Source organism: Tinamus guttatus, unplaced genomic scaffold (genome assembly GCF_059628265.1).
Source record: "Tinamus guttatus ecotype Peru unplaced genomic scaffold, ASM5962826v1 Tinamus_guttatus_pri_ptg000601l, whole genome shotgun sequence".
NCBI classification, from domain to species: domain Eukaryota; kingdom Metazoa; phylum Chordata; class Aves; order Tinamiformes; family Tinamidae; genus Tinamus; species Tinamus guttatus.
Window position 1 is genome coordinate 298,325 of NW_028289135.1, and position 19,297 is coordinate 317,621.

Here is a 19,297-nt window from a genome sequence, read left to right on the forward strand (position 1 = left end):
TATCACAGTGAGTGGTGTTTCATTATTCTCTTGTAAGGAAACTGTTTTAGGTTTAGCAGCAGAATAAACAAATGAGGCCTTTCATCTTTACCTCCCAATTCCCTTAGATAACATGAGAAATTATAACAAAACAGGAAAAAAAATACGGTTCACTAAGAATAGTCTTAAAACACACTGTACTAACAATATGAATTTGGGAAGACATTGACTCTTCCTCCTGGTCTGTTAAATGGTACCACTGTCTCAAATGGTCACATAGTGGTTGTGTGATCCAGAAGGCAATGCTTCACAGATGAAAAATTCAGTCAGCTGTAATGGCAGATAAACTGCCACAGAGAGCAAAATGCCACATACCCGCTTGGGGAATGTCACTATTCTCTGATGGATTTTCAGGATTGTGCTACTTACTGAAGGAAATGCTCTGTTAAAAATGTAGAATGAAATATTTACTTTTTGCATATTGTATATGCATGGATAGTAGGTTAATTTCACTAGTGCATTTTGAGTGTATGTTTATTGTGTGAAAAGATGAAATAATCTTTAAATGTACACTTTTGTTATTGTGGTGTACTAAAACTTTTTCCCTGAGAATAATGTGTGATCTCATGCGAGAAGTTGTTCTTCAAGCAGAAAATCTCCAGAGCCTTTCCTCTCATTAATGCTTAAGATGCTTTACTCCTTCCTCTTGGGAGCTGTGAGCTTAGCATTGCTAGCAATCATCTCCCAGTAAATAACGGTAAGACTTAATACAGAAGACCAAAACAGAGATGGGGAATAGATCTTGCTCTTGTATCACCAATTTTTTCTTTTCACTGCTGCTCTAGATGTCACCATGAATGACAACAACTACTCTGTTGCACTGGCTATGAAGCGCTAATCATGTGCATAATTAACTAAAAAAATACACTGATTTACGTAGGGCGGCTGTACTGTAATTATGAAAGGCATATGGGCTGGCTTGGGCCTGGAAGTTTTGTCCTGGCAAACTGGCAGCTTAAAAAATAATGCAAAGCATGGGCAAATTTTATTTTTAATTTTATACATTTGTAAGCCTAAAGGAAACCTTGACAGACATTTGACTATATCTAGCGGCGCAAGTAGGGTGAAGTCTGCAAGACAGTACTGGTACTTGTTTTGAATGAGTAGAGTTGAGTTTGGGTTCCCTATCACAATAAACAAATTACAGTGGTGTTTCCCTTTTCTCTTGTAAAGATAACTATTTCATATATTAATTACATATAAAAATTAAAGCTGTAAGTCGGTAACCACATTTACAGGGGGAAAACGAGAAATGAAGTCTCTTGGAAGGAATTTCCCCCTCAGCATGTCATCCTTCAGAAGAGCTTGCCTGACCTTGCTTCTGAGGTAATGCTCAGAACTGGCGTTCATATTTTGTACTTAATTCTTTGAGCATTGTGCAGAAATGAATGAGACTAACAGAAGCTCTAGCTAGATGTAAGTATATAAGAACTGAATCCACTCTCCTGTAGTGGGTTGCACCAGCAAGTGTATGTGAGCTTGGGTCATTTAAGGGCTAAAAGGTCCTGTCTGAGCTTGGGGTTTGTTGAGGCATTTATTGCCAGTTCTGCTCAGCCTCAAGACCACAAATAAAAGCCTATCTGTCAGAGACAGGAGAGGCATTCAAATAAAATTGTCAGTCTCCCTGACATTTATCTAACGTTTACTAGGAGGCAGTAATTAAATGAAGAGGACAGTGTTTAGAAAGCTTGTAGGATGTGCAAAACTCTGCTCTCAAGTTACTGCCTAGAGCTCCCAGCTAACGGGCCGTCATACAGGCGGTACAAAAGCTCCGGGCACGCAGCACAGAACGGGTAACGGCCTTTACCTCTTGCTCCTTTTCTGTCCGAGCTATTTCTGGTTACAGCATCTGAGAAGTTCATAGAGGACAGTTCATATCAGAGTACTGGAGCTAGGACCTCATCATTCTGTTGTTTCCACTACTGGGGGTAATGGGAAATGCATCAGAAGCATTCAAGATAAGGCTTATTTAGAACTTAATGGATTTTTGTTGCTGTTGTTTGATAGATAGATAGATAGATAGAATGAATGAATACATCTACCATTCTACCTTAACTGATGTAAAATTAATAAAGTAAAACGTGGAATAGATTTAGGTTGGATTGACTAAATGCATTCTGGTTCCCCACAAGGACCTACACAGTTAAGGTAGTGTTCTTGATTTGGAGGTGGGGGGTGACAGGATTAAGGTGGAAAAAGTTTGGGAAAATGGGAATTCTTGAAAGCAAAGAATCAAAGCAGAAAGGCATCCTGGAGCACAGTTCGGTCCAGAGGACAGTCAGATTTTTTTTTTTTTTTAACCTTTTTTAACCTAGGTCTAACTGACAGATGGCTTTGTCCCCTGCTTATCAAGCAGCTTATCCTGAGATTGGGAAATACAAGATCCCAAACAAGAATTGCTGCTGTTGTGGTGAGTCACAGCATCATATTGTGAAATTAGACTCAGCTGGGATTGGGTTTTGTGTACCATTCAGCTTTCAGGCAGGAACAAAGAAATAATTAAATCAAAGTTACTAAATTCTAGGGATGCTCAGTTTTAGGCTACTCTTTCAAATTCAGTGTGATATAGACTGAAACTCTTACCTATTATGGGCTATAGAAAACAAATTAGTGTCTCATTCATAGTGACTAAAATCTACAGAAGGGAGAACAATTAAATTAAGAGTTTGCAGATTAAATTGACTGGATAACTTCAGAGTTGGCCCTTCTGAGCTGAACCTGACATACTTTGGAAAATGGCATTGTTCTGACTTGATTGCTGCTGTGTGATGAGCATTACAGGGAAAAATTACAGCTCCATGTCACAAACTCAGTATCATGACTTTATTAAAATATTCCCTAAAATAGCTCATGTTGTTTAAATCCTCCTCGGTCCCACCCATTTGGTGGAGATAGTTATATACTAGGGTTTTGATAGTAGTCTTTCAGTATAATTGCAAATTAAATGATACAAAAGGATGAGAGGTTCAGAATTATCAGCTGCAGTTACAGGGAGAATTTGGAAAGGATGAATCACTCCAGATTCTGTTTTTAAACACCACACAAATCTTTCAAATGATAATAGACCTACTGCATTTTAATTTCCTTTACCTTGAAACAAGCTATCTGTCCAAAATAAATGCAGACCATTCATACTGGTACACAAATATACATTAATATAACCTCTGCAAAGCCATCATCTCCTAAAAAGCTGATATATTGTTCTTCCCTACAGAAAAGCTTCTTGCCTTATTTAGTACCAACATCTCTTAAAATCCAGTAGTATTGCAGTAGTTTGGAACTCTTTTTTAAAAAAAAAAAAAAAAAAAAACTTCAAGCCATTTGTCCATTCTTCTTTATTCTACCAATGCAGAACTAGTGGCCAGGAAAAACTACTGAGAAGCTTCTGGAATGTTTTTTTTTTCTTTCTTTTTTTCAAAATGGAGGATACAGTTTGCATGTGGTGTAGAAGTTTCAGTACCACAGATGATTGTGAGCTGAGCTGCACAGAGATGTATGCTTTGGTCTGTGCAAATTGGACAGTATAGTAAGAATTGGATTATCATGTTGACTTTGATTTCCCCACCAAAATTACAGTGTAAAAATAGTGTTATTTTGCAGTTCTGAAAAGCTGACACATCGGTATCTGTTAAACTGTCACATTTAGTGGCCGAAGTGCATTCAGTCTGCTTTCAAGATGCTAAAAATGTAGTATTTGACTGAGAGCTACATATAAGACATTTGTCAGCTTACTGTTTGGAACAGATAATAGAACTGGGAGGGGGAACAGAGGCTAAAGGTTAAACCAGCTTGTAAAAAAAGCCCATATAAGTAACCAGCTATGTTTCGTAAAGTTATAAGTTGAAACATCATGGGGAAGACAAGGGTTTTCTCATGAAGTGCCGGTGGGATATTGAAGACGTGGGAAATGACTTTTAGTTCTTTGCACATGTTCACCTTTCAGTGCCATACAGTTAGAGTTTCAGGCAGTATTACTAACTTCTGCCCATTTTGGCCTTGGAAGCCTTACTCGGAGACCCCAAGGCACAGCTGGCACGAGTGAGCTCACATCCTGGACTCCCACAGCAACTGGACATCTCGGCTTTGCTCGTCTCCTAACATTAGCTGTAGACATTGGCTTTGGCCTTAGCTTTTGGAGTCTTAGACCAAGACTCTTAGCCATAGTATCAGTAAGTGGGTATTATGGCAGAGAAATCTTGGAGCCTGCACTTTCCTCTGGCAGCCCCTTTGCAGCCCTGTGCCAGTTGCACCTCTGGTGGTTTGTCCTGGTCACAAACCTAACCCTAGCCCCAACCCTGGTGTTCATCTGGGCTGAGCCTTAGCCCAAGACTGTGTCACGGGGCTTTCTTTCATGGGAAAGAACTTTCTCCAGCCTCCATTTCCTTCAGCACCACTCTCATACCCTGCACCAACCTGGACTCCAGGACCTCTCGCTTTTCCATCCCAAACTCTAACCTTAGGCCTTTGACACTGAAGCCATGGCCTAAGCCTCTTACCCCTTGTGAAGGTCTGCCCCCTCTCAGGGACAAAATTGTTTTGCAGCCTTCTCTATCCTTTGAACAACCCCTTTGGCACTCCACACCTGCTGCAGCTCTTGGCTTGGTCCTTCTGCCCAATGAAGGCCTTCAATGCAAGCCTTGATTTTGAAGAGCCTTGGCTTATGTTAACTGGCTCTCAGCAGAGGAACCTCTGCAGCTTCCCTCAACCCTGCACACTGTGCAGCTCTCACCCTTGCCTTGCCGCTGCCTCTGCCCTCCCTCTCTCCTGCCTTACTCTCAGTTCCTCGAGGCAACCAGAAAGACACCTGAAGGGGTTCAAGTTGCTGTTAGGCCATGAGCTCTAAGCGCTCGGTTAAACAACGTGGGTGACGTGCGGGGAGTCCGCACGCCCTCCCCCCCGCCGCTAACGGTCGGCGGCGGCGCGCGGGCGGGACCGCGGGACTCTGCACGGGCGCAGCCAATGGGAGCGGCCGCGAGCAGGGCGGGCAGCTCTGTCTCCACGGCAACCGCGGGGACGCCCCTGCTGCCGCGCTCATTGGTCCGTTCAAATCCCCGCGGGCGGGGGGGCCCAGGCGCCCCGGCCTCCGCCGTGCGAGCGGGCCGGGCTGTGGCGCGGCCGCGGGGCCGGCGCGATGCGGCCGCCGAGCGGCCTCGACCCGCGCGCGGTGTCGGCGCAGCGCGCCCGGCAGCTGGAGCAGAGACTGCGGGTGAGCCCCGCGCCGAGCGCCCGGCCCGCTCACACAGGGCCCGGGGGCGGGGCTTTTTTTTTTTTTTTTTTTTTTCTCCCCTGCCCTTTTCCTCTATAAACGTATTTTTAGGCTTAAAATTTGAGCAGGGAATACTAAATATGGCATCCAATAGGAATTTGACCAGCAGTCTGGTGTGGTGGGAGATGGGTCTCACTGTGGCTGGTTTAGAAGTCAGACTTGGCAGTTGTGAACACCCTCAGCAGCACCGGGGATAGATGGGAAGGGTTCTGGCTATTTTAGCAGACAGTGCTAGTAGAGAAAACGTATCTTGCGCTTATGTCCTTGTAGATCTCCAACAATGCAGCCTACAGAATAGGAAACTTATGTGCTTATTTGTAAACAAGTACTACTTCTCTAAGTAGTAGTGGTCTGGAAAAGCAGTTAAAATGTATATGTGTATACACAAGCAGGTGAAACTAGATAAAATAGAAATAATAAAGGAATAGTCAATATCTATCCTAATTTTTAAATAGTTGCAGCCAAATAGGATGGTGCTGTGAAAATTGAGGTTAGGTAGTCATTTGATTTAGGAAGGTTGAGAAACACTTGTGTATAACAATGAAAGTTACTGCAAAGAAATAACACTGCTAGCTTACCTTGACTTACATTTATTGCTCCTTTTTTTCTTTAGGCTAAAGAAGAAAGAATAGTTGCACTGGAGACTGAAAATGCCCTTCTTCATTTAAAACTTGCCCAGGTATCTTTTTTTTTTTTTTTTTCCTCCTTTCTAAAAATGATTCATTTGACGATATGGAAAAAGGACACTGAAATCTACTTTGTTAATTTTGGATTCTGCCTGTTTTCCTGTTGGGAGAATCTAGGAAAGGATTAAGGCTTAGTCTGTTTTTCTTTGAGCATGCCTCTGTAACCATTGCATATGAAACTATATGAAATATAGTTGCAAATATAGATGCAAATATAGATGCAAAATCAAACTGATTTTGACTTGTAGGAAAAATATATGTCTAAAATACGAGGGCAGATTTTGAAGTTCATCGAGTGCCAGAGACATATTTTATTATGAACAGGCTTACTAAAGATGCCCAGGTGTCTGTCTTATTAGCACTTGTGTTGCATTTGTCTGGGAAAAGCTGCATATTGCAGGAGTCAGTTACGGAGCACGTAGTCACAACCACATATCCTCATTTCCCTATATCCTTCTACAGATATATATGTTGTTTCTAGGCTGTTATTGAAACAAGGAGCAGCCCATGAAAATGTCTGGTGCATTCAAAGGCAGGATTTAGAGAATTTTGAATATTTATCTATAACATTAGACCAGAGCTAGTTGTGAGTGCTGGTTGTGATAGCGACTGTCAGCCAACAGGTTCTAATCCAGGCTGAATCATTAAATGGTTGGGTGACCTTGGAAAAGCCACTTATCCTCCCTGTGGCTCTGTTAACACTTGCGGATAGAAGTGGGTTTAACTTAGCTTTCCAAAGCCTGATTGGAAACCAGATGGTACATCTGAAAAGTGTTTTGCTAGGCATACAAAAGAGTACTGTAATTTGTTTTGAGAAAATGCTCCTGTTCTTTCTGTTCTGTTTTATCATATTTACCAAAAAGAAAACCTTAAGTATTTGATCTGGCTTTTTACTTTCACAAGCACAAGAACTAATGAAGCATTATATTCTACAGATTTGCATTTTATGGTTAATACACTTTTCTTTTTATCTGCATTGTAAGGAGTCTGCGCTAAGTCCTTGCTTTAATAAACATAACTTATGTATGATATACATTGTCTGCACCAAATACATAATCTCAATATATGAAAGCAATAATGTATTCTTTTGCATGCCTAGCAAAGCTTAGTTCAGAAGTACCATCTACCTTGAAATTCAACTTTAGAAACAGGAAACACTCCGTATGCTGGACACTCTTCTAGTCCCCACCTGTCCTTGTTGAACTTGGAACTGCTTTATGCTTGTTTGAGGATCGTTCAAGAACTCAGTCTACAAGGGGGTGTCTTACATGTGCATAATAGGCAAGATTCACTTCAAAGCTAGGCAATTTAAAATTGTCCATGTAGCCCAGCCCTTCAGTCACAGAGGAGATGTGTAGCTACTGGATGAGAGAAAAAAAAAAAAAAAAAAGAAAAAAAAAAAAAAGTGGCATTTGTTTCAGTTTATTGCCAACTATGCTAGGAGACTGAGCAGCTACAAAAATATGAGTGTGTCAGTGTTACTACTATCAGCCAGGAAGAGTGGCAAAGTGTTAGTGGTAATGATTTGCAGTTAAGCAGGCACTGCTGTCTCTACTCCGTCAGTTTCTTTAAAATCTTTAATGCACTTACGTTTCTACTGGGTTGATTTGTCCCAGCGTTCTGAAAATACAAACTAAGTTCACATAAAGGAGTTTTAAGTTTAAGGATTCCCATTTAAAATGATAGTCTCTTTAATTAGATGAGTCTAAGGTTGCAATGCTGTGCTGCATCTCCCACTTTTTTACTAGTCATGCTGTTTTTTTAAAAAAATAAATAAACAAACAAAGTGATGACCATCACCTATCCATCCCTGTCTGCTGTGTAGCATTTACTAACCTTTCAGGGTTCCTGCTCGAGCTGCCTGAATGATTGATGTGCAAGAAGCTCAAAGTCAGCTGGGTAAACAGAGGTCTCGTGCTTAAATTATAGTAGCTAACTGGATTCATTTTGGCTGAACTGTGTTAGGAAGCTTTGAAGACAGACTTATGATGATGGTCATTAATAAGGTGTTGTGATGTAAATGTTTTTCTGTAGCTTGTATCAGTCTACTAAAGCTGTTATCCCCTTCCATAGACCTTTCCTTGCTTCATAGTCTTAAGACAACCATGAATAAACAGCACTGCAGCTGTTTTCTACAACCTGGCTCATTATTATCCTGGTTGTGTTTTGTAAGGGTAGTGAATGAACACAAAAATAAAATTCTTCCTCTGCAGACTGCAAACTTGTCTTTGCCTACTTGGAAACCTGTTTGAAGCAGACAGGTATTAAAAGATTCTTTCCCTGAATCATCTTCAGTGTATCATGTTATTCAAACACCTTTCTTTTAATTAAAGTGTTTGTCTACCCCTTGCTTTTGTCAGTGGATCTTCAGGTCCTTATTCTACAATATTCCATAAATTCAGCCAAGCCTATCAGAATGGATCTGATTGCAGAACTGAGGTTTAAATTTGGAGAATGCTATTTAAATGCCTCACTTTTATTTCTGGCTATAATAAAGTTTTCTGGGCTGCATGCAATTTTATGAATGCTAAATCTGCAGTTATTTAATGAATAAACCAGAATCCAAGCGAGCCATAAGGATAAATCTGTTAGTGAAAGTGAAGTTGACTGCAAAGAAAAAGTAGAATTGATCAGCCTCTTTTTATTGTCCATTTTAAGGAAAATGGTGTTAGAGGAACCTGTGCAGATTGTAGAAAATATATTAGGTGTTAAAAGTACATTCAGTTTTAACTAGCTTAAGCTTATTTAATAACATGGCTTGGGTAGTGCAGTTGGCTATATATATGTTCAACTTTTCACATATGATTACAACCATTAATTTTGGTGTATTACTAAAATGCTTGACAAGATGCATACAGCTAAACATTGCACATGAGTATCATGAATCTCGAAAATCCTCAGATTAAAAGAGAGATTTAACATGATGTGGAAGCTGTCTCAAATTTAGCACCTGTAAAACATACAATATTACACACAAACTTTTTGTGCAGCTTTCACCTGATTCATTCCTAGCCTCTTGCAATACCTTACATGAACTTTGAGGTCTGTCTATCAAACTAGAACTGTTAACAAAATTGTTCTAAGGTATGGAGGAATAAAAGATGGTTCTGATTACAAGTCTATTCCACTTGTATCTTGGCTGCATTTTTTAGTACTTTTCAAGGCAGAGGTTAAATCTCTCAAAGGGAAGACTCTATCTCTTTTACTGCTACTTAGGCTTCTGAACTAAATAGTATTTTGCTTATAGTGATTTTGAGAGCACAGTACACATATGCCACTTTAGCACAAAGTGAATTTTAGAATAAGATTTATGATATCTTGCAGTAAAGTTGCAGGGCAATCCTGTGGTATAGTAGAAAGCAAAAAATTGTTGGGAATATAATGCTTTTATTTCTCCGTGTTGGCAGCTATTATAGTTTTGCCACGTAAGTACTTTTGGCATTAGTTGCTTAGATGTTATATAGTTGTGCAGGACTTCCTGTTGCAGTGATGAATAAAGGAAGGGTGCTTTGTGAGGGTGACATAGCTGCATAAAAAGATTAATTTAGGTAAGCGAAACACTTCTTGTTTTTAATTCTAAGAACTGCAGAATATCATGGCGGTGTTCTTGTAGATATCAGCTGTAATTCAACTCTAATTAAATCTTTGCTTACTTTTAACCTATCACTATCAGATGACTGGAATTAAATCAAACTGCATTATGTGGGTAGAAATAGCTTTTTTTACATCATTGTACTCTTGTGTCGCTCTATTAATTTAAGCAGGAAGTGCAATCTCAGAATTTATAGACTGAATAAACTGGGAAGTAAGCCTGTGCTAGAAATAAATGCATTCCCAAAGTAAGGGAGAAAGCTGTCAGTACTGGTTAAGCTATGAGAGATGCCATAGACTGCAGGAAATAAGAAGTGAAGAAGTTGCAGCTGATTTTAAGTGCCAGGATTTCCACTTAAACTGTCATTTTTAAATCACCAGAATACAGTGCAGTACAGTGCAGAACTTCACTAGTAGTCTACAAAAATTTCACTTTTTTGTTGAGGCTTATTACCCGATCGAAGTAGAATATTGTGATATTAGCCAGTTACACAAATCATAAAAAGCTAAAAGCAAAGAAATTACATACCTACAAAATTACACGTTATCAGATGAGTCAGTTACAAACATTTACAGGGACAAAGGTGATAGGGCAGAAAAGGAAACACAATTTATATATTCTGAATTTATACAAAGGAACCATTTAAATTTGTGTTTGGCCAACATACCATAAATGATTGCCTACTGCATTGCTGAATCTGCACCCTTCTGTGCTGGATGAATCCTGGTTCTGTTATCACACCCTGCTGGGGAAACACTTAGCTGTTCACTGCAGCTGGAAGCTCATCTCTCATTACCTGTATTTTGTTGATCCTTAACTTACCCAGCAGGCAGTTTCCGTTCTGAGTTTCTGAGTTACAAATTTCCCTCATGTTCTTGGAGATGAAATAGTGGCTGGCTTGACAAAACCTTTACAGGGATATTTTTTTCACATCTAGGCTTTGGCTTCACAGGATTCCTAGGTGCTGTTTGTCCCCACAGTATGTGACCCTTATTTGTGGGGCCACGCCGTGAAAAGGAACAAGGAACAGTTGAACTTTTAAATATGTAATTGATCAGTTTACTTAAAAGCTGGACCAGATGCCTTGATCTGGTTCTCAGCATAGCCCAAAAAAGCACTTGTACTGTCACAAAAAATAGTACAGCAGTGCGGAGGTGGGAAGGAGTAGCCAAAAGCAGCAAATCCTACACCAGTGTTGGTGCCAAATACCTGTGAAAATGCAGCCTGTGCACAGCATTTCCAACTGTAAACTTAATATTTCTAATAAATTGCCAAGCATTTTTTTCCTTAAATATTTCTTTTTATTTACATTTATATCTAAATGTATTTATATATTTACATTTATATGTAAATAAATAGTCAGGCCATGCTACTACATGCTACTCCTTTGACCAAGCTTACACTGGATGGTAACAGCATGCTGATATAACAAGAAGTTTGGGTTATTTGACCCACTCTATCCTATTTTAGAGCGGCACTGTTAGCACTCAGCCTGCAGTGAATGCAAAGGCTGCAGTGTACAGGTCAGCACCTGAGCTAGTCAGTCTAGGTTAATGAGAGATGCAGGTATTTCTAGACTACAACTCATAAGGAACACATTTTCAACAAACGGGTCTGTACCAAATAGTTTCATGTGGCAGGAGATAATACTCATTTTTTTTAGATGTCAATTTTCTAACCATGGCTATGGGAATCTCTAATGTTAGAATAAAATACACTTTGGGTCTTCAATTTGATTTTTTTTTTTTTTAACAGTGTCAAGGGCTGTCTGGAAGAAGCACTAATGAAATTTTGCAGCTCTACTCTGCACGTGGACAGCAGCAGACATTGCAGAGAAGCTCTGTTGTAACACAGCTTCTCAGAGCAATACAGGTAAAACCATTTAGTAATAATCTAGCCACAGTCAGTGCTCTAAGCATGTATGTGTTTATCAAATACAGTAAAGGAAAAAAAGAAGAAAACTATCAGAACTGAACCTGATTTATGGCTTACTGCACTCAAAGTATGGCTTGCAGTGGAGTGTAGCAATGCCTCAGCTTAAAACTGTAGCAGTTTTGCAGTATTAGGCTGAAAAGTCTGTTGATGTCACTGGGAGTTCATCCATATTAGCAGCACTCAGAAGAAAGAGTATTTTGCTATATGCTCAGTCAAGCAGTCGTAATTTTGCATTAAACATACTGGATTTTTTTCCCCAGTAGTATTAAAATAAATTTTCTTTGCTGAAGTACTTGCTCCTTAAGTTACTCTGTAGAATACTGAGTTTCTTTCAAGGACACTGACAAAAGTCAGCTTTTTCTCAGGGCTCTTTCAAAAGTCTCCGCAGAATAACCAAAAAATAACTTGGGAAGGGAACCTAATTCTAAATAGGCAAAAGGATTTTGTATAATTACAGTGTTTTTTCTCAGTAGATCGTGCAGTTACAATTTACATTTTAAGTTAGCTAAAATGGTAGGCCTGCTTGAGAGACAGTATCACTGGATTGAGATGACTTCCTATCAAAGATAAATGTATGCAAGAGGAGCTGAAAGCTATCCAGATAAGTCTGAATTAAAGGTAATCCTATACCTGTAATTGAAAATAAAATTGATTTCTTCCCAGTTACATGTTCTGCGGCTTTTGAGCCTAACAGCCACAGTGGCTACCTCCTTTTTGTTCAGTTTATTATCATTATAACTTGCCAATTAATTCAAAGTCATTACCACAACTGAAGCAATTTAAGTCTTACAGAATAATTGTGATGCTTTTCAGCAGGCTGATTAATGAACCATCATGGTGTGCTGTAAGATAAGATACTGTTAAGCTCCATTTACAGATGGCTTTAAGGGTCTATTAAGTGTCTGTTTCTGACCTTGAAGTTAGAATGCCTACTAATCCTAAAATTAGGGCAATTTATTTTTACTTTATTTGAACTTCAAAGTGAATGTAAGATACTATGCGTATAAATATTCAAAAGTCTCGCAATATATGTTGTACTGATTTACAGTAATAACATAAATACTTTTCTGAACAATAAAGGTTTCTGAGCTTCTCAAAATACATTTGTTTTCATAGGAATATATAGAGCTGGCTTACTTAAGAGATGATGTATGCTGAACATCAGCAAACACCTACTGAATAGAGTGTAGAAAATAAGTGCTTTAAGGGACATATGGATCACCATTCATTACTAATTCTCTATTTGTTTTATAAATGGAAAAACCATTCAGAGTTACTTTTGTCTGATGAAATGAGAGAGCTACTTTGTTACCACTGATACTGTAGTAGCCCAGGAACATGCAGTAAGATGGTGAGGATCCTCAGGTATTGCAAAAAAAACTTTAGGAAATGAAATTGCTGAGTATATCGCAGGATCCTTCTCAAAATATACTGAAAATGCATTCCTGGTGATTTCCTTTCATGAAGTAGAGTGTTCTTGACTGTGCCATCTCACCATGACTATTTGCATTATTACAGTTATTTTGATTCTTCCTCAACTGCTGTTTTTATGTCTTTATAAGGTTTATAACATTGTTGTTGTTGTTTTTGCTGATAAGAGGCTTAAGCAAGACCTGAAGAGCCTCCAGTCATTTGCTCTTGAACTCTCAAAAGACTTTCAGCATCAGTGCAAGACTTATCTTTACCAAGTTTTGACAGTGGTCCAAAGGATACAGCTGCAAAATGAAGCAATGCAAAGTAAGGCTCATTGCACTTGCATTTCAAACATGTCAGATCACCATTGTCACTGCTAAATGTTAGTAACATTGAAAGGTTGAATTTGGTTCTGAGGCACAAATTGCTGAAATGGTAGAACTTTTCTTTCTTTGACTTTAGTGTCATAGAGTTCTCAGAAAATGTTACAAAGAATACAAATAATGGTTCATTTTCACAGGGCTGTGAAGCTGAAAAATGGCTCAGATTTTAATGTTGATAGCAGCTGCTGGTAGGCTGCTGTCTTGGCTCAACATTTTAAATCTGAATTCTCAGCCTTGTTTTCTGGATGGTTTTAGAATAGCTGAATAGGGAAACTTTAGCTGATTTTATTTATTTATTTATTTTTACTTTCGCCTGTATCAGAAAAGCACTTGAGAACTCAAAGAATGATAATGACTAAAACTTAGGACAAGCTATATTTTTAGTTATTTTTCTGTGTATTTAAAATTTGCTTCTAAACCACAAATGGATGCATGTGCTAGAGTGTAGATAATAACACCATAAGGATTGTAGTTTCGAAGGTCAGGTTCTTGTTCACATACACATATAAAGCACATCCTCCAAAGAACTGGTGCTCTCAGCCCCTGTAACCAAGACCAAGGTGCCTTGTTCCTGCATCTGGATTTGTTGATGGGGATTGTTGCACCCACTCGTGGTGTCCCTGATTCTGTTGCAACCCTGAACGGGGCCTGAGAAGAACAGGCCTCGAACATGATTATTAAATGGGTCCTTACGTTGTTTGAATTGTAGTAGCTGGTGAACTAACCAGTTCACCAGTATGATGCACATTCTGAGATCCATATGTTGCTGTTCAAAAAAAAAATCTCTTATTTTTGATTGGAATAATTCATTTTGCAATTGATTTGCTTTCAGTGGGACTAGTCAGGATCAACAAGCTGTATGTTCAGTGACAGATGTTTGCAGAACTTTTCCCTGTATGTTACGTATTCAGTTATGGTTAAAATGGTTGATTGTAATGGATAAAATCACTCTGTAATCTACGTAGAGAAAATTCTTAAGTTGTCTCTGAGTCTGGAAAAAAAGAAGTAGAAAAGTAAACCTAGATTCAGGTGAATATTCCTGTTGTGGAAAGAGGGGGCTAGGGAACAGAGAGCAGGTTGAGTAGATGTGGGGCAAATAAACAATAAATATACCTATAAGACCCTGCAAATTCCTACTGACTTTTCTGGCCTTACACTTCATGATACACTATTTCATGAAATCGCAACCAGGAGGAGCCTCCTCACCTATGTAAAAATAGTGTGCTGGTGCTTCGGTGAATGTCTTATGTTCCTGAGCTGCACATTTTTCCTGCCTCTCTGAAACACTTCAAATGGAATTTCTATTTTCAAATTAAATATTATATTCAGAATTGCCATGTATTAATTACATGTAAGTTTTTTTTACTAAACAGAAAGCCTGAAATATGTATTCTAGAGACAATATATGTTATCAGTTGAATCCTAAAATGGAGACCGAAGATGAGCAAGAGAACTATAGAAGAAACATTTAAAAAGGTGAATCTCGAAGCTCTAGGGGTCATGCCGCAAGCTACAAAAGTTTTGTGTAATAACCGAGTATCTCCTTGCTTAGAAATATTGTATCCCAGTCTGAAAATCAGGCACTTGCCATCTTTCCCAGTGAAACAGTTACAGAAATAAGCAATTCATATAGGAGAATAGTGGCCAGCAGGATATAAAACACAGCTTTCAAAGTATTCAGAAAGATTAGTCTATTCTTATCTTTAGTCTACTTATCCTAGGAGTAGAGGTTGGAGTGACCTTTTTAAAGTGGAATTTTGTCTGGAAAGAAGCCCTAAAAATCCCAGGTACCTATGGGGGCAGCTACACATCTGTATCTTTCAGTGGTTGGTCTAGGTTATACTGCTTCTGTTGTTCATGTCCCTGACCTTTCAGTTATGTTGATGCAAATGTGTGACCACACATGAAACAGATCAGGGAATTGATCCACGGCAAACTTGCTCAGAAAGAAGGGTTGCGTTTAGCCCCCACCAGCAGTCATAGAATCATAGAATGCTTAAGGTTGGAAGGGACCTCTAGAGATCATCTAGTCCAACCCCCCTGCACACACAGAATCACCTAGAGCATGTGGCACAGGACTGCATCCAAGAGGGTTTTGAAGATCTCCAGAGAAGGAGACTCCACAACCTCTCTGGGCAGCCTGTTCCAGTGCTCTGTCACCCTCACTGTTAAGAAATTTTTCCTTAAGTTCCTGTGGAACTTTTGATGCTTCAGTTTGTGGCCATTACCTCTAGTTCTGTCGATGGCCACCATCCTCCTCACTCCCTCCCTTGAGGTACTTATAGACACTGATCAGATCCCCTCTCAGCCTTCTCTTCTCCAGGCTGAACAGGCCCAGCTCCCTCAGCCTCTCCTCATAGGGCAGATGTTCCAGGCCCCTGATCATCCTTGTAGCCCTGCGCTGGACTCTCTCCAGCAGCTCCACATCCCTCTTGTACTGTGGAGCCCAGAACTGGACACAATACTCCAGATGCGGCCTCACCAGGGCTGAGTAGAGGGGCAGGATCACCTCCCTCGACCTGCTGGAGATGCTGCTCTTAGCGCACCCCAGGATCCCGTTGGTCTTCTTGGCCACGAGGGCACACTGCTGCCTCATGGTCAACTTGTCGTCCACCATGACACCCAGGTCTTTCTCTGCAGAGCTGCTCTCCAGAAGGTCAGTCCCCAGCCTGTACTGGTGTCTGGGGTTATTCCTTCCCAGGTGCAGGACCTTGCACTTGGCCTTGTTGAATTGCATGAGGTTTTTCACCGCCCAGTTGTCCAGTCTGTCCAGGTCCCTCTGGATGGCAGCGCAGCCCTCTGAGGTATCAGCTACTCCTCCCAGTCTGGTATCATCAGCAAACTTGCTGAGGGAGCACTCTGTGCCTTCATCCAGGTCATTGATGAATAAATTGAACAGGACTGGACCGAGGACTGACCCCTGGGGGACACCACTAGCTACAGGCCTCCAACTAGACTTGGCACCGCTGATCACCACCCTCTGAGCTCTGCCATCCAGCCAGTTCAGTCGGGGCAGCAGAGCTGAAAGGATGGTGTCGCACTGCAAGGAGGGGATGAAGTACTCTTTAACCAGAACTATCAGCTGGGGAAACATCACAAGCCTGAACATATTTGCAAGCTATCACTCTTTTCACTCTGCCACTAATATGGATCTAATTAATAACTAAGATTCCAGCTGCACTCAGTGCTGTTTAAACAGAAAAATGGAAAAGAAAAAATAAAAAAGAAGAAAAAAAAAAAAACCCTCACAAAACAGTATTCCCCATTCCCAGAAAACTTCTATATAAATGATGAGACAGGAAAAGCATGATTAAAAGGGATGGATATCCATCATGGCCGCATGTGTGTTATGACCACTACTCGAATAACAAAGAACAGTGGGTTATTTGCATTTTAAAACAGATATACCTAGTGGCTGCCCCTTGTTTACCATTGAAAATATTAAAACTTCTGAGAATTTTGTAGCTGAGCTAAGCAGAAATCTAAGAAATGATAAACATTTAGGTTTAAAACTAAATATTTCCACATTCAGAAAAATAAAAAGTTCAGAATAATCTATGTATTAAGAAATATACTGTGAGTTCACAAGTGTATAAATTGTTAACATATTTTTAATGGAAATTCATTAACCAATCAGTGGATTAAAATCTCATTTTTAAAAAAGTATTGTGTGATTAGGGGCCAGTGAATACCAGAGTTACTTTTGACAATTTATTCTAGTATTTACTTGCAAGCGAGTCTCTGATCCAAGACAAACCAGTGGTATTCCACATACTGAATTCAAGAAAGGGACTTTTCTTGGTGGAGTCCTTAGACTTTGGCTCTTCAGCTACTGGCATCACATTCCTCTGGATGCATGCACTGTGGAGGACCAGTATGAGCTGGAGGTGAACATCTTGGGTATTGCAAAATAAGTTCTGAGAAATCTGCAGTGCAGGCAGAGGTCTTTTGAAGATCTCTAACTTTTAGTCTACCACAGAGAGCATAAATCATACATGCGACATGCTGAGACCCTAGAAGTACGTTTCTTTCTTTGTAAGAGAGAACATATTCAGCTTGGTGACCAGCTTGCTAGCTCAGCTCTCAAACCATGATTCTGGCTGCTTGCTCCTCTACATCTTCATAAGGTCACATTGCTGGAGAGACTGATTTCCCACTGGATTTCCTAAAAGCTTGTTACTTTACACAGGTTTACAGTTACTTCATGAGCCTCTTAGACTGTATTTTTATTTTAGGCCTGCTCAGCATTAATGCAATTGTGCTGAAGTAAAATCCTTTGTGAGGTTGGAAAGCTTTTATAATGTCCCATACTGTTCTCCTCCCATCTGTATGGAGACTAGGGTCCAAAAGATCTGTTGTCTTTCTATGAAATCATAGCCATGAAGTGAATCGTAAAGTGCAATCTTTTAGCTGTTTACAGGATTAGCAGTACTGTAAATGAGGCGGGGGATAAATAATAGGCTAGCATCTTGTTACTTAAACTGGCAGGAATCTAACCTGCAAACACGGCACCATTAGCCCCATCCAAGAACTGTTTGAGCTGGGCTTCACCGCCAACTAATGATCGTCTAGCTAAGCTGACACATTTAAGCTATCCTTGAATCTCTCTTCGTTACTTTCCAAGATTGCACCCAGCTACTTGTGGTAATTATTTGCAACTTTGCATAGTCATTTCATAGAAAGAAGTAAGATTTTTTTTTCAAAAGCGACTAGTAAATCACAAGCTGACCGTTTTACCTTACGTGTGGTAGAAGTTAAGGAGGTTTATGCTTATATTTCAGGAAGTGCTATTAGTAAAGTCATTCTGTAAAGTCATAGATGTGACTTGTTTGAAACAACTTTCTTCCTCCAGTGTTTCAGTTAAAAGCTTTTGACCTTGAGCAGTCCCTTCAAGAGGTAACGGAGAGATACGAAAAGGAAAAGCATAAGAGGAGAGCGCTACATAACAGTTTAGTTGTAAGTACCTTTAATGACAGAACATATTGTATTTTCTTGTAATTATGCCTATAATTTCCTCACCAGTAAAAGTAATGGATATATTTTTCATAGATATACTGCCTATAAAGTTATTTATATATAGGGCATTTCTTTGCTGAGGCACTAGTGTCTTACAATAAGCCCCAGCTCGTTACTTTTCAGAAACATCTTCCAAATTTTTTCTTGGGGCATATTGCCCTGAAGTGTATAACCTATTTAGAAAAGTGAGCAAAATTGAGTTTCCTAATCTCCTTCTCTAAAATTACAACTCACAGGAAAAAATATGTCTCAATTAGCATTTCCCCTCAATGTGAAATTCAAGCTATACAAATTCAGGTTCAATTAAATGAAAATATTGCCTGAAATTGTTCTACGTTTTTTTTAATGATTTACTTGAAATTGCAAAATTTTCTTCTTTTATTTATTTTTTCCAAATGTATCCTAACTATATTCTCAGTTATTAATGATGGTCCTTTTGGGATTCATTCTTTGTTTTTGAGCTGTTAAATTTACACTTCCTTCCCACTACAAATTATTAGCTTTTACTAATGACCTCGAAAAGGGACCTGATTTTTAGAAACACAAGCTATCTTCAAACAACATTCTTTTAAGCTGTCTATCTAGGAAAATGAATTTTTTTTTTTTTTTTTACAAAATACTTACCTTCCAAATTCTGCCTTGCGTTGCATTTTGCTGAAAGGATATTTCCCAAGGAAATGGGGAATTAATAAGAGTGTTCACTAGTCATCACAGGCAAGCTTTTTCCATTAATGTAAGGCAAGAATGAACACCAGCAAAAGGAAAAGAGAAACACTAGGTTAGATGAACTGAAGTCTGAAATAGTCTACAGAGAAAAATCTTGTACCGTTTTTATAGTCATATATGAATACATGATGGAGAGAAAAAGGAAAAGAATGTTTTATGTTTTACATCTTCCTCCTTCCTCCCACATCCTCCACCAACTTCCAGGTTGTTGTTTAAAGAAAAATGTAATGTTTTGACTTGT

At 39.4% G+C, this 19,297-nt stretch overlaps 1 protein-coding gene across 1 annotated transcript in view; it reads left to right on the forward strand.

Moving 5' to 3' along the window:
- The first annotated feature begins 5,170 nt into the window (after positions 1–5,170).
- KIF25 (kinesin family member 25) overlaps positions 5,171–19,297 on the forward strand; it is a 39,197-nt gene continuing 25,070 nt past the window's right edge. The window contains exons 1-5 of the mRNA XM_088534816.1: positions 5,171–5,245; positions 5,919–5,984; positions 11,339–11,455; positions 13,117–13,255; positions 18,167–18,270. Coding sequence (XP_088390942.1) covers positions 5,171–5,245; positions 5,919–5,984; positions 11,339–11,455; positions 13,117–13,255; positions 18,167–18,270 — 501 coding nt within the window. The remainder of the gene's footprint in view (positions 5,246–5,918; positions 5,985–11,338; positions 11,456–13,116; positions 13,256–18,166; positions 18,271–19,297) is intronic.